Source organism: Schistocerca piceifrons, chromosome 10, assembly GCF_021461385.2.
Source record: "Schistocerca piceifrons isolate TAMUIC-IGC-003096 chromosome 10, iqSchPice1.1, whole genome shotgun sequence".
Classification (NCBI taxonomy): Eukaryota; Metazoa; Arthropoda; class Insecta; order Orthoptera; family Acrididae; genus Schistocerca; species Schistocerca piceifrons.
In genome coordinates, this window is record NC_060147.1 from 84,550,186 (window position 1) to 84,574,425 (window position 24,240).

General features: G+C 40.8%; 1 protein-coding gene across 1 annotated transcript in view; it reads left to right on the forward strand.

Moving 5' to 3' along the window:
• Positions 1-24,240, forward strand: part of LOC124718973 (unconventional myosin-Ia) — a 784,983-nt gene that overhangs the window by 676,289 nt on the left and 84,454 nt on the right. The window contains 1 exon segment of the mRNA XM_047244645.1: positions 22,560-22,709. Coding sequence (XP_047100601.1) covers positions 22,560-22,709 — 150 coding nt within the window.

Sequence of the window (24,240 nt, forward strand, 5' to 3'; positions counted from 1 at the left end):
CCATGTTCACATAGTCAAGCAAATTCCACCTGCCTCTTCATGGAATTTGTTCAACTTTAAGAGGTTTTTCTGAACTTAGATGTACCTCCAATTCAACACATTGAAAATGTTGTTTACAAATTCAGTGGAGATTCCCTCATGATCTTTACGGAGAACATGTCTCACAATTTGGGCAGTGCAACACGATAATAGCTGTGCAGCCATTTTTATATTCTGACATGCACATTCACTCACTCATGTGAGCCTCCAATATTTGATACGTGATTGTAAGACTGATTGTAATAACATAAGATTCTACTTTTTTATTGTTTGCTCAGAACTAAAAGGTAGCTTTGAGGATTTGTGTGGTATTTGATAATATTTTATACTAATGCGTTCCTCATTATTGAGATAATAATCTCTAGTTTTTGATGACTGCATATTTCATTTGAGTTAGTAACAAAGTCTATTATCAGAGTAAAAACTGCCTTAATTACTTTACCCAAAATGGAAAACAGTATTTTATTAATCAGGATGCCAGATGCCAGAGGCACCTTCCTCATTCATTGAACCAGAACAAAAATAATATTTAATAAACAGTAATCGCAGGTATTAAAGGAATTATAAATTAGTAGATGCGAGTGCCCACTCTGAATTGAGACATGTTAAGGTATATCACCAAGTAGAGTATGGACTTTAGTTACAATGGGGAAGTCAGAGTTCTTTCACAAATTTATAACTGGTAGATTCCATGGGACTTTGTAGGTGGTGTATTAGCACACCTCTGTGTGTGGGTGTCTGCATAAATTTATTCATGAGGTGGTGAGATACTAAAATTGTAATCATTTATGTAAGTGATTCAGAGAGTTTAAAATATGTCCTTCCCCAAAAACTAATATTTACAGCATATTTACAAAACTATTTTACCTCTTGTGAGTCCTAATCATTCACTTAGTTATTGGAAGGTAGATTAGTTTAAAGCCTGAACAGTAAGCATATTTCAGTAGTGTATGCTAATATATGTTTTTATATTATTAGCATGAGTATGGGAGCCACCTTTTTATTCAGTGATTACACCAGTTTACACTTTTAGGAAATCTGAGGGTTGCCAGCCGAAGTGGCCGCGCGGTTCTGGCGCTGCAGTCTGGAACCGCTTGACCGCTACGGTCGCAGGTTCGAATCCTGCCTCGGGCATGGATGTGTGTGATGTCCTTAGGTTAGTTAGGTTTAACTAGTTCTAAGTTCTAGGGGACTAATGACCTCAGCAGTTGAGTCCCATAGTGCTCAGAGCCATTTCTGAGGGTTGGTGGTGTAAATGAAGGGAAAGTGTAAATGAGGTGAAATCACTTTCAAAGGTACAAATGTCCTGGAAAAGCCAGACAAAGGTTTTGCAATGCATATTCATACATAACAGTGTGCTTAAGTCCTATTTCTAGTACTTACCTCAAATAATAAGTGAAAAGTTAATGCTGATATTGCTCTGCCTTGTAATGCTACTTATCCACTGGTAAGTAAATGGTACTAGTAGTTGAAACATTGTGAGATAGCCCTACTTGTGGGCTGATTCTTGTGTTTTGCTTATACTGTATACTATGGAAAAAGGAGCTATCCATGATAGAAATGTTGCGTCTTTTTAAGAAACATTCAGATTTGAATAACAGCTCAGTTTTTACAACTGAAAGAAATCACAATTCTAACAATTATTGTTTTTGTTCAGTTCACTTTGTTTGATATACCCTCAGACTATTTCTCCAATTAATAAAGAGTCTCGAGAGTATTTTCACACCCTTCAACACAAAGAATATATCTTTCAAGTACCTCCACTGCTGCAGTTGCCTGGGAACTGGTAAACACTGATACACTTTCTTCTTCTTCTTCTTCTTCTTCTTCTTCTTCTTCACTGAGAGAGGAATTAGCCAACAATTTTTCTGCAGCTAATTCCTCCATGATTCTTTCCTCTGTAGTTATAATATTGTCTACCTGCAGAAACTAATTAAAAGTGCACTGTGGCCGCACTGTTTCCCAGCAGGAAGCAAGCCTTCTACTTCTTCTTATTCTGACAGCTGACACCTTGTATCCTTAAAGAATCCTGCTTTTAATAAACAGTTCCCCATCATATCCTCCTTCACAGCTTTCCACTACTGCAGTGCTCTCAGCACTGAAATCCTACTAAATGTCAAATCCGTCCCAGAATACATCATGGACAAAAGTCTTTGAACACAGTTCTTCCCATGAGATGACCTGCAGGAGTGTATAATTCACAAATCCATGGGATGCAGTTTGCTTGTGCTGTTAATTGGGAAAAATCTTAACTGCACATTTTGTAAGTTCATATCAGTAGGATGTGGGACACGGATTGACAAAAACGAGTATTTCTCTATTTTGAGCTCCCATTTTTTGCATCAAGTGCAGCTAGCTGCTTTCTAAAGAGACTTATGTCTAGATAGAACTCTGCAAACCACTGTATGGTGTGTGGCAGAGAATACCTTGCACCACTACTAGTCATTTCCTCTCCTGTTCCACTTGCAGATAGAGCAAGGGAAAAACGACCATCTATATGCATCAATATGAGTCCTAACTTCTCGTTTCTTATCTTCATGGCCATTATGCACATTATATCTTGGCAGCAGTAGAATTGATCAGCAATCAGCTTCAAATGCCAGTTTTCTACATTTTCTCAATAGTGTTTCTCTAAACGACCGCTGCCTTCCTTCCAGGGATTCCCATTTAAGTTCTGAAGCATCTCCGTAGCACTTATGTGTTGTTCCAACATACTGTTAACAAATCTAGCAGCCCACTTCTGAATTACGTCACTGTCTTCCTTCAATCCGAATTGGTATACATCCCAAACACTCGAGCATTACTCAAAAATAGGTCACACCAGCATCCCATATGTGATCTCCATTACACATTAACCACTCTTTCCTAAAATTCACCCAATAAACCAAAGTCCAACATTCACCTTCCCTACCACAGTTTTCCCATGCTCTTACCATTTCATATCACTTTGCAATATTACGTCCAGATATTTAAGTGACTTGACAGTGTCACTCATGCACCGACGATAACACCATGTTCAAACTCTCCTAAATTTTGATAAACTGCTATTGTAGCAGCAGTAACCGATATAACGAGAGCACCAGATATTTGTTGTCTTCTGTAGGCATTGCTGACGACAGCGCCATATTCTGCCTGTTCACACATCTCTGTATTTGAATATGCATGCCTGTACCAGTTTCTTTGTCCTTCAGTGTATTTTAACAAGGTTGGTTTATGGTTTGGAGGTGTCATAAATATTCTGCACCTCACTCACAGTTCTTAGGTGACATCTGAGCATGAGCTAATAGCTGAGCAAACGTATAGTGTTTATGAAAGTGAAGTTTCTCATTTAATTATTCAATTTTTTGCTGCTGAAGCATTAAAATTGTTATTAGTGATTTATTAGTTAAGCTTTCATTTTTTGTTATTGTTACTGTATCTGACTTGAGGGGCCAAGTCATTTGCCATGATCTCCTTTGTTTCTTGGCTTGTTTTCTTGTAAATCTTCGTGTCTTCCAGTATTTCTATTGTTTTGCTATCAGCTCTTTCTGACCAATGGAGAGAAAAGAAAGAGAATCTTTTACTATGGAAGGGAAAGTCTGGATTTTGGAAAAAAAGTGGATGCCTTCCATGGGACACGAGTAGCATTTGGACAGGAATTGCAACTTTCAGTATCAACGCAGAATTCAATTGGAAAAAAAGCACTAGTGCAACAGAAAGCAGTCCAAATGCCAGAAAGAAAAATTAGCAACCTTCTCAAAATAGGATACTTTGGAAGAAATGATAAAACATTGGTTTGAGATGTCAATGACAGCAGGTATTTCAGCTGAAGGGATGCTTTTAAGGGACAAAGCATTTAAAGTGGCCAACATTCTTGGTATTGAGAACTTATGTGCATCCAATGGCTGGATTGACAGGTTTAGAAGAAGATGTAACAGGTTTAGAAGAAGATTAATACCTCTTACAGAACTGTCTATGGTGAATCAAATGATACAGACAGTGATACTGTGCAGCAGTTGATTAATGGAACATTACAAGCTGTAATTGCAAAACATGAAGCCAAGAACATATTTAACATTTACAAAACTGGATTTTTTTAATGTGTTTCCAAATAAAACTTGGGAATCCAGAGGTGATAAATGCCATGGTGGCAATCACAGTAAACTAAGGCTAACAACAATATTGGGAGTTAATGCTGAGGTTCTGAGAAGCTCTAGCCTTTTTAATAGGCAAGTAAAAAAAAAAAAACCTCATTGTTTTATAAATATACTCTCACTTCCAATTTGCCAACCTAAAAGCTTGACTGACCTGACATATCGTCATTTGACCATCAGACAGACTCCCGTATGGACAAAATAATAATAAGCATACTTGGTGTAGAGAAACAAATGATAGATTTGAAAGCAAATAAATCACCAGGTCCAGATGGAATCCCACTTCAGTTATACAAATATTACTCTACAGCTTTAGCCTATTACCTAGCCTATATTTATCATGAATACCTTGCCCAGCACAAAGTCCCAGTCGACTGGATAAAAGCACAGGTGACTCCATTATATAAGAAGGGTAAAAGAACGGACCCGCAAAATTACAAAATTACAGACCAGTATCCCTAACTTTGGTTTGCTGCAGAATCCTTATATGTCTGCTTGTGTCTGTATATATGTGGATGGATATGTGTGTGTGTGCGCGAGTGTATACCCGTCCTTTTTTCCCCCTAAGGTAAATCTTTCCGCTCCCGGGATTGGAATGACTCCTTACCCCTCTCCCTTAAAAACCACATCCTTTTGTCTTTCCCTCTCCTTCCCTCTTTCCTGATGAGGCAACAGTTTGTTGCGAAAGCTTGAATTTTGTGTGTATGTTTGTGTTTGTTTGTGTGTCTATCGACGTGCCAGCGCTTTTGTTTGGTAAGTCACATATATATATATACCTCATGCAGGATATATGTTCCTCCACTCCATTTCTGGCCTTGTTCAGCAAAGTAATACAATTTTCAAATAAAAAGGCAGTCTCTGTTGGAGTTATTTATTTTAAAATTAACCTGTTTCATGCTACTGACACATCTTAAGAATTTCTTAGATAGCATAAACAGCACTAGTCAGTTCAGTGTTTACTTTTTGATTAATGTGGTTTATGCTGTCTAAGAAATTCTGAGTGTGTGCCACTAGCATGAAACGCATCAATTTTAATAAGTGCCTGCATCAGAGACTGCCTTTTTATTTGAAAATGGTGCACAAAAACTTCTGGAAAGTGTGGAACATAGGAGATGAGATACTGGTCATGCCCGCAAAAGGCAAAGGTCATGGGTTTGAGTTCCAGTCCACAAAGTTTTAATCTGCCAGGAAGTTTTATATCAGTAAACACACCACTGCAGAGTGAAATTTTCATTCTGCAGAAAATACTGTTGAATCATCAAACACAACCAACAAATAATGCCACATTAATGCTCCTCAAAGTGGAGAAAAATAGAATAAACTTAAAAACTGTTATTCAGCTTGGATGAACATCTGTTTGCATACAGAGCTTCACAGCTGATCTTTTTAATTGATTTATTGCTTTATTTTCTAATTTTAATGTAGACCAGCACAACTAAAGTAAAATAAAATGTGTTGTGTATGGTACATGTTGTGAGTTGATTGGATGAAGTGTAACTCACTGCCAGTATGTGACTAGATGAATGTGGAAAGTCCATCAAAAAACCAACCCCAGATTGTCCAGTTCTTGTCTCTTCATTCCTGGAGTGTATATCTTTTTGCCCTAGGAACTTCATACTTTCTCTCTCTTCATATCTTCTAGTGCACAAAACTGATATTTTCTTTCTTCAGTTGATGTATTTGGCTCCGTAGATTAGGTATAGATCTACTCACCTACAGTATAGCGTAGATGGCTCTTCAGAGCCCACTACAATAGTTTTGTTGTATGAAACTGAATGTATAAACAGCAAGCCAACATCGGCCTACTACACCCACGTACAAATAGTAAACTACTGTTGTGATTCCGTTGTGCATGAAAGTGAGGGGGCTGCCTTATGGGAATTAAGGACAAATCTCAAGCTTGTATAATACTGCCATATTTATGGTGTGCTGGTAACTTCAGATGTTTTCTCTTGCCTCCCCTTGCGGACTCTATGCTCAACTTGCAGCTGGGGGCACAGACAGAACATCAGTGATCTTTTTGCTGCTAAAATCAGGAATGTGGGACCTCATTCACATAGTCTCTGCCTCTGCTGGGAAATATTTTCCAGGAGAGGGAAATGTTCAGTTCTGATTATTCTTGCAAAAATCCCTGAAATTATTCATGGTTCAAACATTAGCTTTGTGAGTATAAATTTGCACCTTCTATCCCACTATTTGCTGTTTGTGAGATTCAGTACATTTTCTGGTGATGTTTTCCAGCATTGTAGTACTGTGTATCCATCTACTATGAATGATAATGGAATAGTACTAAAATCAATAAGCATTTGAAGCATGCAACAGCCATATTAAAGGCTGATTAGTGGAGAGTCACAACACTGATGCTTAACTGAGGGTGATTGCATTGTTGAATTTTTTAGAAATATAAGGCTGGAATCTTAAGCATTTAGCATGTCCACTGAGCATTCTTCTGAGTAATAAATGCAGTTTTCTTCATTCTTAACAACATGTTGGTTTCACTGAACAAACTTTGATCTTTACAAACTGGACCCTGCTTTGATTATAACTTTACAGAACAAAAACTAAACACAAATGGAAATTGAACCCATGATTTCCAGTGCTGTAGCATTACTTACACATTTTATAATCACAAATATAAAGGTTGTAACAGGTATACATGCAGATATTTCTGTTGGTGACCGAGGATGATGAACTGAACAACATCAGTATTTATATCACTTGCAGACTAATAATTATAACTGTTACGAGTTGTATGTTTTTAGGCTTTGTAGTACCTCCAAGTACATGTGGTGAGAGCAAGCCATTAGTGCTTATTTTCTCCTGGGCAACAGCTCAGGTGTTGAAGGGAGGACGTGTGGATGCAAAAATTACAACTGTGCAGGAAACATCAGGTAGTAAATTATGTGATGTGCGTGTGACAAGACTGTTCAACACAGAGAAAAAACAATCCATACACTGATCTGTGTACATATTAAGGTGCCACATGTAAAAATATCTGTGCTTAGACCCATTACACCCTCTACTTACATCAGTAAATCATTAAACTAACAACTAAAAATTATCATGGTACGAAAATTTCAGTATAGTATTTTGTTTTACTAAATGATGATAAGTAACTGACATAAAATTTTTTTACAAACATTGTTTTTCTATACAAATTTTAACAAATATAAACTTCTAAACAATTACATAATGCTGAATTTTATATTGAGTACCTGTGCAGCAAACTGGGTAGCTTCACATATGCCATGCATATATTATCAAGTGCTACTAACATGTCTACTCGCAAAGTTGCATATCTAAGTTACTTTGAATCAGTGATAAGATATGGCATTATTTTCTGGGGGAGCTTCAATAATATATCTCTTGTACTGAATTTCCAGAAGAAAATTATCAGAAATATGCGCATTGCACAGCAAAGAGAATCATGTCGTCCATTATTACAGAAACTAAAAATTTTGACTGTTTCCTCCCTATACACATACGAGCTAATGATATTTTTACACAACAAACCGGAGTTGTTTATTAAAAACCAATTTGATCATCCATACAGTACCAGGAATAAAGATAATTTTATGCTTCCTGCCCATAGACTGAAATTGTATGCTCAGACCTCACAATATATGGGCATGAAAGTCTACAACAAACTTAAAGGCAAAAACATGCTAAACATGGAACTAGAGATACTAAACAAGAAATTACATGAAATTCTTATACACAAATGTTATTACTCATTAGAAGAGTTCAAGGAAGATGAACTGATAATTTGACCACAATCCAACAGCAAATTAGCATTATATTGAGAAAAAAACAAATTTTCCATTATCAAGAAAGATATTTACCCATGCTGGAAAATAAGAAAATATAGATACTAATATAATAGAGGGAAACATTCCACATGGGAAAAATATATCTAAAAACAAAGATGATGTGACTTACCAAACAAAAGCACTGGCACGTCGATAGACACACAAACAAACACAAACATACACACAAAATTCTAGGTTTCGCAACCAACAGTTGCTTCGTCAGGAAAGAGGGAAGGAGAGGGAAAGACGAAAGGATGTGGGTTTTAAGGGAGAGGGTAAGGAGTCATTCCAATCCCGGGAGCGGAAAGACTTACCTTAGGGGGAAAAAAGGACGGGTATACACTCGCACACACGCACATATCCATCCACACATATACAGACACAAGCGACATATTCAAAGGCAAAGAGTTTGGGCAGAGATGTCAGTCGAGGAGGAAGTGCAGAGGCAAAGATGTTGTTGAATGACAGGTGAGGTATGAGTGGCGGCAACTTGAAATTAGCGGAGATTGAGGCCTGGTGGATAACGGGAAGAGGGGATTTATTGAAGAGCAAGTTCCCACCTCCGGAGTTCGGATAGGTTGGTGTTAGTGGGAAGTATCCAGATAACCCGGACGGTGTAACACTGTGCCAAGATGTGCTGGCCATGCACCAAGGCATGTTTAGCTACAGGGTGATCCTCATTACCAACAAACACTGTCTGCCTGTGTCCATTCATGCGAATGGACAGTTTGTTGCTGGTCATTCCCACATAGAATACATCACAGTGTAGGCAGGTCAGTTGGTAAATCACGTGATTGACCAGCAACAAACTGTCCATTCGCATGAATGGACACAGGCAGACAGTGTTTGTTGGTAATGAGGATCACCCTGTGGCTAAACATGCCTTGGTGCACGGCCAGCACATCTTGGCACAGTGTTACACCGTCCGGGTTATCTGGATACTTCCCACTAACACCAACCTATCCAAACTCCGGAGATGGAAACTTGCTCTTCAATAAATCCTCTCTTCCCGTTATCCACCAGGCCTCAATCTCCACTAATTTCAAGTTGCCACCACTCATACCTCACCTGTCATTCAACAACATCTTTGCCTCTGCACTTCCTCCTCGACTGACATCTCTGCCCAAACTCTTTGCCTTTGAATATGTCGCTTGTGTCTGTATATGTGTGGGTGGATATGTGTGTGTGTGTGCAAGTGTATACCCGTCCTTTTTTCCCCCTAAGGTAAGTCTTTCCGCTCCCGGGATTGGAATGACTCCTTACCCTCTCCCTTAAAACCCACATCTTTTCGTCTTTCCCTCCCCTTCCCTCTTTCCTGATGAAGCAACCGTTGGTTGCGAAAGCTAGAATTTTGTGTGTATGTTTGTGTTTGTTTGTGTGTCTATCGACGTGCCAGCGCTTTCGTTTGTTAAGTCACATCATTTTTGTTTTTAGATATAAAATATAGATACTGCTACATAGACTAAATATAGTTTTAAAAATTAATATTATATTCTAGTCTGTAATTTTTGACGTGTCTCCTGTACCGTAATCACATGACTTGTAAGTGTATGTTATGAGACTAATAAATCACAATTCACAATGCAAAAGATAGTTGCTACTCACCATGCAGCGGAGATGCTGAGTCGTAGATAGGCACGGCAGAAAGACTGTCAGAAACTAAGCCTTCAGCCGACAAGGCCTCCTTTGTAAGTAGACAAAACACACACACACACAACCACGCACTATGGCTGTTGAGGCCAGACTGTGAGCAGCTGCAACTGATGGGAGAAGCAACAAGATTGTGTTGGGGAAGGAGGAGGCTGAGGTGGGCAGGGGGAGGGATAGTAGGGTAGAGGTGGGGGTCAGTAAAATGTTGCTTGTGTTAGGGAATACTGGGACAAGGTGGAGGGAGGGTACGGCAGCTGGGTGAAGTCAAGAGGTTAGACAGTGGGCAGGGGGGAGGGGTTGTGGAAAAGGAGAGAAGTAAGAAGACTGTGGATGCATTAGTGGAATAGAAACAGGGAAGGGACTGGGTGGGTAAGGACAATGATTAACGAAGGCTGATGCCCAGAGGGGTACAGGAACATAAGATATATTGCAAGGAGACTTCCCACCTGCACAATTCAGAAAAGGTGGTGTTGGTGGGAAGGATCCAGATGGCACAGGCTGTGAGGCAGTCATTGAATTGAAGAGTGTCATGTTGGGTGGCGTGCTCAGCAACAGGGCGGTCCACTTGTTTCTCAGCCACAGTTTGTCAGTGGTCATTCGTACAGACAGGCAGCTTGTTGGTTGTAGTGCCCACATATAGAATGCAGCACAGTCATTGCAGCTGAGCTTGCAGATCACTTGACTGGTTTTACAGCAAGCCCTGCCTTCGATGGGATAGGTTATACTAGTTACCAGATGGGAGTAGTTGGTGATGGGAGGCTGTATGGGACAGGTCTTGGATTCAGGTATATTACAGGAATATGAGCCATGAGGCAAGGGATTGGGAACAGGAGTTGTGTAGGGATGGATGAGGACACTGTGTAGGTTTGGTGGGTGGCGGAATACCACTGTGGGAAGGATAGTGGGTAGGACATTTCTCATTTCAGGGCATGGCGAGAGGTAGTCAAAACCCTTGCAGAGAATGTCAGTTGCTCCAGTCCTGGGTGGTACTGAATCATGAAGAGAATGCTCCTCTGTGGCTGGATGGACATATTTTTGTACATGGTTGGGAGGGTAACTATAGTCTGTGAAGACTCCAGCAAGACCCTTGGTATATTTTGAGAGGGACCACTTGCCTCTACAGATGTGGCAGCCCTGGGTGGCTAGGCTGTATGGAAGGACTTCTTGGTATGGAATGAGTGGCAATTGTCGAAGTGGAGGTATTGCTGGTGGTTGGTAGGTTTGATATGGGCAGAGGTACTGATGTAGCCTTCTTTAAGCTGGAGGACAACATCAAGGAAGGTGACTTGTTGGGTTGAGTTGGACTAGGTGAAGCAAATGGGGGAGAAGGTGTTGAGGTTCTGTAGGAATGTGAACAGCGTGTCCTCAGCCTCTATCTAGATCACGAAGATGTCATCAGTGAATCTGAACCCGATAAGGAGTTTGGGATTTTATATGCATGGACCTTGCCGTTGGTGGGGAGGCTTGCGTGCCTCAGCGATACAGATAGCCATACCGTAGGTGCAACCACAACGGAGGGGTATCTGTTGAGAGGCCAGACAAACGTGTGGTTCCTGAAGAGGGGCAGCAACCTTTTCAGTAGTTGCAAGGGCAACAGTCTGGATGATTGACTGATCTGGCCTTGTAACAATAACCAAAACGGCCTTGCTGTGCTGGTACTGCGAACGGCTGAAAGCAAGGGGAAACTACAGCCGTAATTTTTCCCGAGGGCATGCAGCTTTACTGTATGATTACATGATGATGGCGTCCTCTTGGGTAAAATATTCCGGAGGTAAAATAGTCCCCCATTCGGATCTCCGGGCGGGGACTACTCAAGAGGATGTCGTTATCAGGAGAAAGAAAACTGGCGTTCTACGGACCGGAGCGTGGAATGTCAGATCCCTTAATCGGGCAGGTAGGTTAGAAAATTTAAAAAGGGAAATGGATAGGTTGAAGTTAGATATAGTGGGAATTAGTGAAGTTCGGTGGCAGGAGGAACAAGACTTCTGGTCAGGTGACTACAGGGTTATAAACACAAAATCAAATAGGGGTAATGCAGGAGTAGGTTTAATAATGAATAGGAAAATAGGAATGCGGGTAAGCTACTACAAACAGCATAGTGAACGCATTATTGTGGCCAAGATAGATACGAAGCCCACACCTACTACAGTAGTACAAGTTTATATGCCAACTAGCTCTGCAGATGACGAAGAAATTGAAGAAATGTATGATGAAATAAAAGAAATTATTCAGATAGTGAAGGGAGACGAAAATTTAATAGTCATGGGTGACTGGAATTCGAGTGTAGGAAACGGGAGAGAAGGAAACATAGTAGGTGAATATGGATTGGGGGACAGAAATGAAAGAGGAAGCCGCTTGGTCGAATTTTGCACAGAGCACAACATAATCATAACTAACACTTGGTTTAAGAATCATGAAAGAAGGTTGTATACATGGAAGAACCCTGGAGATTGGAGATACTAAAAGGTATCAGATAGATTATATAATGGTAAGACAGAGATTTAGGAACCAGGTTTTAAATTGTAAGACATTTCCAGGGGCAGATGTGGACTCTGACCACAATCTATTGGTTATGACCTGTAGATTAAAACTGAAGAAACTGCAAAAAGGTGGGAATTTAAGGAGATGGGACCTGGATAAACTAAAAGAACCAGAGGTTGTACAGAGATTCAGGGAGAGCATAAGGGAGCAATTGACAGGAATGGGGGAAATAAATACAGTAGAAGAAGAATGGGTAGCTTTGAGGGATGAAGTAGTGAAGGCAGCAGAGGATCAAGTAGGTAAAAAGACTAGGGCTAGTAGAAATCCTTGGGTAACAGAAGAAATATTGAATTTAATTGATGAAAGGAGAAAATATAAAAATGCAGTAAGTGAAACAGGCAAAAAGGAATACAAACGTCTCAAAAATGAGATCGACAGGAAGTGCAAAATGGCTAAGCAGGGATGGCTAGAGGACAAATGTAAGGATGTAGAGGCCTATCTCACTAGGGGTAAGATAGATACCGCCTACAGGAAAATTAAAGAGACCATTGGAGATAAGAGAACGACTTGTATGAATATCAAGAGCTCAGATGGAAACCCAGTTCTAAGCAAAGAAGGGAAAGCAGAAAGGTGGAAGGAGTATATAGAGGGTCTATACAAGGGCGATGTACTTGAGGACAATATTATGGAAATGGAAGAGGATGTAGATGAAGACGAAATGGGAGATATGATACTGCGTGAAGAGTTTGACAGAGCACTGAAAGACCTGAGTCGAAACAAGGCCCCCAGAGTAGACAATATTCCATTGGAACTACTGACGGCCGTGGGAGAGCCAGTCCTGACAAAACTCTACCATCTGGTGAGCAAGATGTATGAAACAGGCGAAATACCCTCAGACTTCAAGAAGAATATAATATTTCCAATCCCAAAGAAAGCAGGTGTTGACAGATGTGAAAATTACCGAACTATCAGCTTAATAAGTCACAGCTGCAAAATACTAACACGAATTCTTTACAGATGAATGGAAAAACTAGTAGAAGCCAACCTCGGGGAAGATCAGTTTGGATTCCGTAGAAACACTGGAACACGTGAGGCAATACTGACCTTACGACTTATCTTAGGAGAAAGATTAAGGAAAGGCAAACCTACGTTTCTAGCATTTGTAGACTTAGAGAAAGCTTTTGACAATGTTGACTGGAATACTATCTTTCAAATTCTAAAGGTGGCAGGGGTAAAATACAGGGAGCGAAAGGCTATTTACAATTTGTGCAGAAACCAGATGGCAGTTATAAGAGTCGAGGGACATGAAAGGGAAGCAGTGGTTGGGAAGGGAGTAAGACAGGGTTGTAGCCTCTCCCCGATGTTGTTCAATCTGTATATTGAGCAAGCAGTAAAGGAAACAAAAGAAAAATTCGGAGTAGGTATTAAAATTCATGGAGAAGAAATAAAAACTTTGAGGTTCGCCGATGACATTGTAATTCTGTCAGAGACAGCAAAGGACTTGGAAGAGCAGTTGAATGGAATGGACAGTGTCTTGAAAGGAGGATATAAGATGAACATCAACAAAAGCAAAACAAGGATAATGGAATGTAGTCTAATCAAGTCGGGTGATGCTGAGGGAATTAGATTAGGAAATGAGGCACTTAAAGTAGTAAAGGAGTTTTGCTATTTGGGGAACAAAATAACTGATGATGGTCGAAGTAGAGAGGATATAAAATGTAGGCTGGCAATGGCAAGGAAAGCGTTTCTGAAGAAGAGAAATTTGTTAACATCGAGTATAGATTTAAGTGTCAGGAAGTCATTTCTGAAAGTATTCGTATGGAGCGTAGCCATGTATGGAAGTGAAACATGGACGATAAATAGTTTGGACAAGAAGAGAATAGAAGCTTTCGAAATGTGGTGCTACAGAAGAATGCTGAAGATTAGATGGGTAGATCACATAACTAATGAGGAAGTATTGAATAGGATTGGGGAGAAGAGAAGTTTGTGGCACAACTTGACCAGAAGAAGGGATCGGTTGGTAGGACATGTTCTGAGGCATCAAGGGATCACCAATTTAGTATTGGAGGGCAGCGTGGAGGGTAAAAATCGTAGAGGGAGACCAAGAGATGAATACACTAAGCAGATTCAGAAGGATGTAGGTTGCAGTAGGTACTGGGAGATGAAAAAGCTTGCACAGGATAGAGTAGCATGGAGAGCTGCATCAAACCAGTCTCAGGACTGAAGACCACAACAACAACAGGGGGGATTCCTCTAGATGGTCTATGAATAGGTTGGCATAGGATGCTGCCATGCTGGTGCCCATATCTGTACCACAGATTTGTTTGTAGGTGATGCCTTCAAAGGAGAAGTAATTGTGGGTGAGGATATAGTTGGTCATGGTGACTAGGAAGGAGGTTGTAGATCAGTTGTTGAGAAAGGCGGAGTTCAACAGTAGTAAGGCCATGGGTATGAGGGGTATTAGTGTAAAGATAGGTGGCAACAATAGTGATGAGCAGGGTACTGTGAGTTGAAGGAACAGTCGGTGGAGGAAATGATCGGTATCTTTTACATAGGAGGGTAGGTTTGGGGTAATAGGCTGAAGGTGTTGGTCTATGAGAGCAGAGATTCTCTCAGTGGAGGCACTCTAACCAGCCACAATGGGGCATACTGGGTGGTTGGCTTTATGGACTTTAGGAAACATGTAGAAGGTAGGAGCACGGGGAGTGGTAGAGGCAAGGAGAGAGAGACTCCAGGGAGAGGTTCTAGGATGGGCATAAGGATTTGAGGAGAGACTTGAGATTGTGCTGGATCTCTGGAATGGGATCAGTGTGGCAGGGATTGTAGGTAGATGAATCTGACAGCTGGCCAAGTCATTCTGCCAGGTAATCCTTCATCATCATCATCTTGGACAGTTTCCAGCCACTGGCTGGGTCTGTCGGGAACACAAGCCCCTCCATCGTGTTCTGTCTTTCCACCATTCCCCCTCTTCCACCTTCGTCCAGTTCTCTCCTCTTCTTGTCACACATTCCTTCACTCCCTTCATCTATCTATCTCTTGGTCTTCCTCTGGGCCTCTTCCCCTCCAGTTGCAGATCAAACATCCTCTTTGGAATTCTTCCCTCATCCATTCTCTTCATGTGTCCATACCACTGCAGTCTTGATTTTTCTATCCTGTCCTGTACTGGTTCCTCCTTTAGTCTTTCCCTCACATACACATTTCGCAATCTGTCTCGTCTTGTTACACCCAACCTGCTCCTCTGGATCTTCATTTCACTAGCCTGTATTCTACTTTTGTCGCTTTTGTGCATTACCCATGTCTCACTTCCGTATGCCAATATGGGGACAAAGTAGGTTCGGTATATAATTCCCATGGATTTCTGTGGCACCTCCTTGCTCCAAATAAGCCCCCTAATGCATTTGTAGAACTGCCCTGCTTTTCTGCATCTTTCATTTATTTCCAATGCGTTTCCCCCCTTACTTTCAATCACGCTTCCCAGGTACTTGAAGTTCTCTACCACTTGTAGTTTTTCCCCTCCACAAGTTATATCCACATTTGGCCTATTCGTCTTCCTTGTTGTGACAATTATTTCACTTTTCTTTGCAGAGAAATGCATTCCATATTGTGCTGCCATTGCCTCCCATGCATCTAACTGCTCTTGCACCTCCTTCTCGCAATTTCCCCATAACATCAGGTCATCGGCAAAAAGCACTGCTTTCATTTTATGATCTCCAATTGCATCTGACACTTGCTGTAGGATTTCATCCATAACAATAATAAACAATAAAGGCGAAAATGCACTTCCCTGTCGCAGCCCATTTTCCAGCTTGAACCATGCAGTACGTTCCCTCCCCACTTTCACACAACTCTCACTTCCCTCATACATTTTTCTGACTTTTCGTGTTATCTCTTCATCTATCCCTTTTGCGTTCAGCACATCCCAGAGCTTGTCCCTACAGATACTGTCATACGCCTTCTCAATATCTAAAAAGGCCTTCCCGTACTCATAGTGCCTTTCCTGCAGTTGCCTTACCACAAATATGAGGTCCGTTGTTGATCTTCCCGGTCTGAAACCGTACTGCTCCTCTTGCAGTCTACTTTCAATACTGCTTCTTATTCTCTTCTCCAGGATCTTTTCATAGATTTTTCCACAGTGGCATAGCAGGGTGATTCCTCTGTAGTTCTCACATCTCCTTCTATCCCCTTTCTTGAAGATCGGGACTATAATTCCTTTCTTCCAATCCTCAGGAATTTTGTTCTCCTTCCACACCACCCTCAGCACTCTGTATAGCCACTGGGTTCCTACTTCTCCTGCTGCTCGTATCATATCCACTGTTACTTCGTCCCAACCTGGTGCCTTGCCCCCTTTCATCCTCTTTATGGCTTCTTCCACTTCATTCCAAGTTAGATCATCAATTTCCCCACTATTATCATCGTCTGCTGCCTTAGGCTCTCCATCACTGTTAGTTACCCGCTTGGCGGCATTCAACAGATCTTCAAAGTACTCCTTCCAAATCTTTTTGCGCTCATGCATTTCCTCCACAACTCTTCCACTCTTCCATTATTATCCATGATCCTCAGGCACTCGCTTCTGCCGTTCCTCTTATTTCTTACCATGGTGTAAAGTACTTTTTTGTTCCCTTCACTGTCCTCTTCTAACATTCTTGTCCATTTTTCCATCCACTTCTTCTTCTCCGCCCTTGCTATGGTCTGTGCCGCTTTCTTGCTTTCCTTGTATTTTACCCTAGCTTCCTCTGTTCGGGTCTGGAACCATTCTCTGAAGGCTTTGTTCTTTCGAAATACTGCCTCTTTACATATGTTGTTCCACCATGGGGTTTCCTTACTTCTCCTCTTTGTGCTAGTTCTTCCGCACACAATCTCAGCTGCCTCAACTAGGGCCCTCTTAAAATCTCCCCATTCTTCTTCCACTGTTCTCTGATCTTCCTTTGGCAGCTTCTTCCTGATCAGTGTCTGGTACTGGGTCCTCCGTTCATCCTCTTTCAGCATCCATGTCTTCAACCTTTTCTCCTGTATATCTGTTGCCCTCCTATCTTTTTTCTCTCTCAGGGTGGCTACCAACAGCCGATGGTCACTGTCTAAGGCCTCAGATGGAATGACCTTAACATCTGTGAGGCTGCTCATCATCTGCCTATCCACTAGTACATAGTCTACTACTGAAGTTTGGGGCCAGTCCCCACTGTACCAAGTTATTTTGTGACTACTTCTCTTCTTGTACCAGGTAATCCTTCTGGTTCAAAACTACAGCGGTGGATCCTATGTTAGCAGGTAGGTTTAAAAAGTTTGGGATCAGTTTTTAGCTGATGGGTGCATTTTTGTGGATGTAAGGTTAGTTTGCATGTTGAGGGCTTTGGGGAATGATTGTGAGGCAAGGTTCGAGTTTAAGAAATTCTGGAAAGTTAACAGGGGGTGATTTGGGGACAGTGGGGTGGATCACGGTTGGATGGAGGAGTGAACTGAGTCTGACAAGTCAGACAGGGTTCAGCATTGGTCTTTGATTGAGTCATTGTAGGGTTCATGGCGAAAAAGTTTTTCCACTGTAGGGACCAGGAGAAGGTCTTTAACAAGTCCTGTACGACTGAATTGGGAGTGCGCTAAAATCTGAGGCCTTTGGAATGGACTGTTACTTCTGTGGGGCTAAGATCCTGTACAGTGGTGGTGGTGGGGGGTCCTTGAGGAAGGGGTAAATGTAGTAGGTGTGCAAGGGCAGGGTTTGTCAGCTTTGAGGAGATGTGGGAGAGATTTGGAGGTTGTCGCGGTAGTGGATAGTGATAGTCCAAGGTGTGAGTAGTAAGTGAGCGGGATGAAGAGTTTTTTGAGGTGGCATCGTGCATGTTGCTCTAGTTCCAGGAGGGCAGAAGCGTCTGTGTGTGATATGGGATCCAGGAATTTGGGACTGCGTAGCAGGAAACTTTTATGGGTGGAGAGGAGGTATTGCAAGGAGATTTGGGCCTTATTGATATGGTTTTGAAGGACTATGTTGTTGAGGGTTAAGTAATGGTAGAATCTGAACAAATGGAGGTCATTGTGGAAGGAGGGATGGCAGCCAGAGATGGGTAATTTGATGATAAGGCCATTTGTGGGGATTCTATGGACCAAGCAACAATGCAGGAACAATATGTGGGACAGGGTTCTAGCTAGGAAATTTTCTGTATTGATGCAGATGTAAGGAGCAAGGATCCACGGTGGAGGATAAAATGCATAAAAATACTAAACAACGTAGAAATATGTCCAAAAAATTGAAAAAATACACCCAGATACATGGAAAAATCCCAAAAAGGTTGAAATGAATGAGGAATGGGGAAACAAGATGAAATCTGAGGGATTAGGTCAATAGTGAAAGGCGAAAAGCAACTGAAGTTGGCATGAAGACACAATGAAATAAAAAGATTGTAATATAGGTTGCAGGTCTGTGGGTGGATAAGTGTGAAGAAAGGGTATGCCAGACGTGACTAGATTAAGTGAAGTTGGTAGGAGTGAACTGGAATAGAGAGGAGAAGGAGGGGGGGGGGGTTGAGGAGGTGTTGGTAGGATGAGATAAAAGTTTATGTGGCACAGGAAAGAATGGGAAATAACATGCGAAAATACACAAGAATGGTTCAGTTTGAAGGTCTATGATTGATAATATCAGCGGGACTAATGGTATTAACAATATGAGCAGGAGTAATGTGGGATATGAGCTGCTGCACCTACAATCAACACAGTCTTGTAGCTGTCTGTCGTGTGGTGGAGACAGTTGGTACCTTGTGGCTCATAAGCAGAGCGTGCAGTGCGGTTTGTAAGGCAACAAGTGAAACACAGGAAAGAAGAGGCAGAAGGATGGGCATTGAATATAGTAATGTGTTAGAAAATAGTAACAAAGGAAAACAGCACTGGGCTACCAGATGGAAGAAAAGACGTTAGTCAAAATCAAACAGTGGAAAACCCAGGATGAAATATTGTGAAAATGATAGTTGCTACTCACCAAATAGCAGATATGCTGAGTGACAGATAGCACACAAAAAGACTATCAGGAAGGCCTTCATTGGAAATAGACAAAACACACACACATGCGCACCCCTCTCGCCCTCCAAACAAACACACACACACACACACACACACACACACACACACACACACACACACATGACCATAGTATCTGGCTGCTGAGGCCACACTGTGAGCAGCAGCACATGATGGGAGAAGCGACCGGATGATTGGGGTAAGAAGGGGGAGGGATAGCAGGGTAGGGGTGGGGGATAGTAAAGTGCTGCTTCTGGGAGCATACGGAGACAAGCTAGAGAGAGGATAAGGCAGCTAGGTGCAGTCGGGTTGTTAGAAAGGGGGGGAGTAAAAAGGCTGTGGATGGGTTGGTGGAATAGAGAGCTGTGCATTGCTGGAATGGGAACAGGGAATGGGCTGGACGGGTTAGGACAATGGCCAAGGAAAGTGGCATTCCAACCATTTCCTCCACCGACTCTCCACAGTTCCTGTTCCCTTACCACATGGTGCCCTGCTCATCACTATTGATGCTACCTCCTTTTACACTAACATCCCTAATGCACATGGCCTTACTGCTACTGAACACTACCTTTCCCAATGCCCGACCTGTACCTTGGTCTCCTAACTTCCATACTTCACAGAATTTCGCCTGTGAACCTTTTATATTAGCAGAGGAGCCAACACCATGTTACGAGTGGAGGCCGAAATGCACGCGTTTTAGCTCACGCAGGCTGGCGTGAGGAGGGAAGAACTATACTGACGTGAGGTCTGGAACATGACAAGGAATTAGAATTCAGAAAGCGGACGTAATTAGTTGGATACTTAACTTTAATCCATTAATGATGAACGTCGCTCTTGACGGTACATGATTCACAATATTATCTGTTCAGAATACATTCTTGAAGATAGTAATTATAGTAACTGAATATGGTGCCTTGCTAGGTTGTAGCAAATGATGTAGCTGAAGGCTATGCTAAACTGTCGTCTCTGCAAATGAGAGCATGTGTAGACAGTGAACCATCGCTAGCAAAGTCAGCTGTACAACTGGGGTGAGTGCTCGGGAGTCTCTCTAGACTAGACCTGCCGTGTGGCGGCTCTGGGTCTGAAATCACTGATAGTGGCGACACACGGGTCCGACGTATACTAGCGGACCGTGGCCAATTTAAAGGCTACCACCTAGCAAGTGTGGTGTCTGGTGGTGACACCACAGAACCTGTAAAGCTGTGAGAATGGATCATGAATCATGTTTGGGTAGTTCAGTTGGCAAAGCATTGCCCATGAAAGGCATAGGTCCCATGTTTGAACCTCAGTCTGGCACAGAGTTTTAATCTTCCAAATAATTTCTATGAACAATACTCTACTACTACTACTACTACTACTACTACTACTACTAATACTAATACTGATCTTGATAGCTTGTGTTTTTGTTCACAGCACCTGTTTTAAGACTGGCATAAGAAGGTTTCTACAGAATGTTAAAATACGAAATCAATGAAAATAATCCATTTTTTTAAAACATGATGTGATTGGGTAGATAAAAAAGACCTATTCACCAAGTAGCTTTTGGAGAACACATGTATAAAGAGGTAGAAATCTGAGAGCTTTTGCTGCCAGTGACTTCTCCTCCTAGCAGAAGGGTGTTCTGTCTACAAGAAAACATAGATAATAATGAAAACAGCACTTTATTACTTCAATAGTATGGGTACAGAAAGACACTTGCCACCGAGTGGATGCCCTACTAGTTCAAGACACATGGGCTGAAAGTAAACGTAGGACTGAGAGCGAGGCTGGTCAGGCCTGATTCTATAAGCCATTGGCCAGCCATTAGAGTGCAATGCAGAGAGGCTGTCTGAGAGTGGGGTCCTCTGCCAGTGCTGGCATCTTGCGACTTCTGTGGAACACTGTACAGCTGCGCACCATATCGTGGTTGTGGAATCTTATGTGGGTTACAGCAAAGATTTAAAGGGGAAGGAAGAGGGGTAAAGGAAAAGGACTGGTGAGGTTTAGGAAGTGGGTAGAGTTTGGAAAAGTTGCCCGAAATCCCAGGACAGGGAACACTTACAGGACAGACTTCTCATCCTGTCCAGTACATCTCCCCTGACCCGTAGTTCTAGGCAACTTTTTCAAACTCTACCCATTTCCTAAATCTTGCCAGTCCTTTTCCATCATCTTGCTTCCTTCCAATTTAATCCCTTGTCAGAAGAAGGAGCCACTGGCTCCGAAAGCTGACAGATTTCTATATCTTTATACTTGTGTTCTCCTGTCACTGCTTGATGAGTCAAAGCTATTACATATTCAGGTACAGCATGAAAGACAGCAGTGATAACTAATACATATTCACTTTTAACAGTGCAGTTGTGTTATTTAACTGTCGGCGATATACAGGGTGTTTCAGAAGTGATGGTCAATATTCAGGGATAGGACAGGAATGATCATTCTAAACAAAAAAGTCAAGTAAACATGGGTTCTAAAATGCATGCCTTAAAAGCTATGAGCAATTCTTGATCTTCAATACTGTGTAATGAATATCTTCTATTGCAATCAGTTTGCTTTACATAATTTGGAAAGTGGTAGTATGGACCAAAACAAGAAGAAAATGTACAGTAAACATGTGCTCTAAAAGGCACACCTTAAAAGTTATGAGCACTTGTTCATTAGAAGAGTTGTGTTTCAAGGTAGTGAAGCTGAACAAGTTCTTGTTTACTGGACTTTTTTTCTTGTTTTGGTCAATACTATCATTTTTCAAATTATAGAAAGCAAAAAGTGTGCAGTAGAAGAGATTTATTTCAAAGTATCAAAGATCAAGAATTGCTCATAGCTCTTAAGATATGTGTTTTAGAGCCCATGCTTATTTGACCTTTTTGTTTGAATGATTATTCCAGACATATCCCTGAATTTTGACCATCACTTCCGAAACACCCTGTATACTTAAAATATCATTAATACCATACTCAGTTCTGTTGAGCAGAGTTTGTGGTGCATCCTTATATCTCCATGTTCATAATAAAAATAAAAAAAAATAAAAAAATAAAAAAAATAATTTATATTTGTAATATTTGATTGCAAAACTTGTTACTCCAGCAGAAGTATGCTTTATTAATATAGAAAAATTAGAGCTACAAGACAATAAGATTGGATTTTTGAAAAAATTAAAACTATAATTATTGTTTTCCTAAGAATGTTCGACTATAAAAATGTAGACATGAACATTCTGGAATTCTTATGACAATAATAATTTGGATAAAAATATTTATTTAGTTACACTAGTTTCAAAGAAGACGAGTTATATAGAGGGAAACAAGGGATCAACTTTTTTTGTTTTGTAGGGTTTTCTGTCTGTTTCCAGAATGAAGAATACACTTCAGTATTCTGCATGATGTACAAGTACTTTCAGATAAACCTGCAGGTTTTCCATTTGCTGTTTGGTTGACTTTCTGAATGAATTTTTTATATTTTTGTCTCTTGTTAGATATACGAACTGGAAGAGTTTCGACTTGTTCGTTTGGAGGACTTGGCAGTACTCATCCAGAAAGTTTGGCGTGGTTATCGCGATCGGCAGTTGTTTCTCTTAAAGCGTCGGAGCCAAATCATCATCGCCTCTGCTTGGAGGAGTTGGAGGGTGAGATACTTCAGTAGATACTCATTCCACTTAACTACCAAATGAGTGTTGCATGATATTCATGAAACTCTTTAAAGAGTTCTTGCTATTTGTCATATCAATGTTGTGTGGCATTAGAGTCACTTTTACTGTCAGTGACAGAGTCATCTATTTGTTCCTGCAACTTACGAGTTAGTAATATAATGTGTACCATGCATTAGAAATTCAAGTGAGTAAAATAGTATTGTTAAAGATTTACAGTAGGCTGTCATATTTTTTCAGTTAATTAATTGTATTGCATCTTTTATAACAGACACTTCAGGCCAACACAAAATAAAGTTAAATGATAACCACAGTTTGTTTCCTTATGAAGTCAAACAGTGAATTTTGGGTTTGTAAATCTGTCAGTCTCTTATTTCTGAAGCTTCTAAATAAGAAACATATGAAGAATGAAGAGGGAGAAAATACGGACAAATTTTCTTCTCTATATCCCCCACTTTTAATCTTTCACCATATGAAAGTGTAACTTTCTTCTTTCCACCATGCAGGAATGTCGTTTTGGGGTCAGCTTCAAGGGTCGGAGGCACCTGTGGTGTTTATACAGAGTGGTATGTAGTTTACACTCATACCCCATCTAGTCAAAGTCCTCAAGTTGCTAATGTAAATATAGCTGGAAGGTTATTGTGAAGTAGCAGATTTGCTGTGCTGACCCGTTTGACAATTCCAACCTTCCTGCATTTGTATTTGCTGAAGCTGTTGTTTTCCTCTTTTTCTTTTATTTTTACCCTGCAGTAAAGAGCAGAGCTGGGTTCACTATATCCTAATGTTTAAGAGTAATAGAAACTATTGTTTTATAAAGATGTAGGAAATACAAGTGCTTCCTGTTGAGTGACTGCTTCTGTGTAGAAAAATTTCATCATTACCAGTATTGCAATGGTTGTAGACCCATGTATATATTATATATCCTTTTTTAAATAAATGAGACACCAGTGGTAATGATGATTGTAATATATGTCTCTGTTCTATTTTATCACTATATTTGTGAAGCTGTTCCAATTAAAAGTCTTCATTTCCTTTTGTGCCAATAATGGATAGGAGGTATCACAAAATGTAACTGTCATCCAAAACTTACCTCCTCGAACCTGCACTGAGCTAGAAGTGACCATGTTTAGCTACTCAGGCTGACAATACCCTGAGCCATCTCACCTAAATTTACTGTGTCCAGAAATTTTGAACTAACTGAAACCAGGAGCACTCTACTTTTCTTCAGTTTGGCTGACCATTACATTCACACATGTAAGTAATTACCCAAAAACTATAATGTTATGAATGATCACCCATTAGCCCTAATCAAACAGATTACAACCAATAAAATATTCTCCTAAACAAACTCAACAATTCATGTGTTTCTGCTTACTAGTGCAATGGAGGTTAGTGCACAGCATGCAAACTTCATCAGCAGGGCATAATTATTCATGCGAGGTTAAACACAGAACAACAAAACATGCAAATGTAGGTAAACACTTGCAGACTACATAAATAAAGAAACATT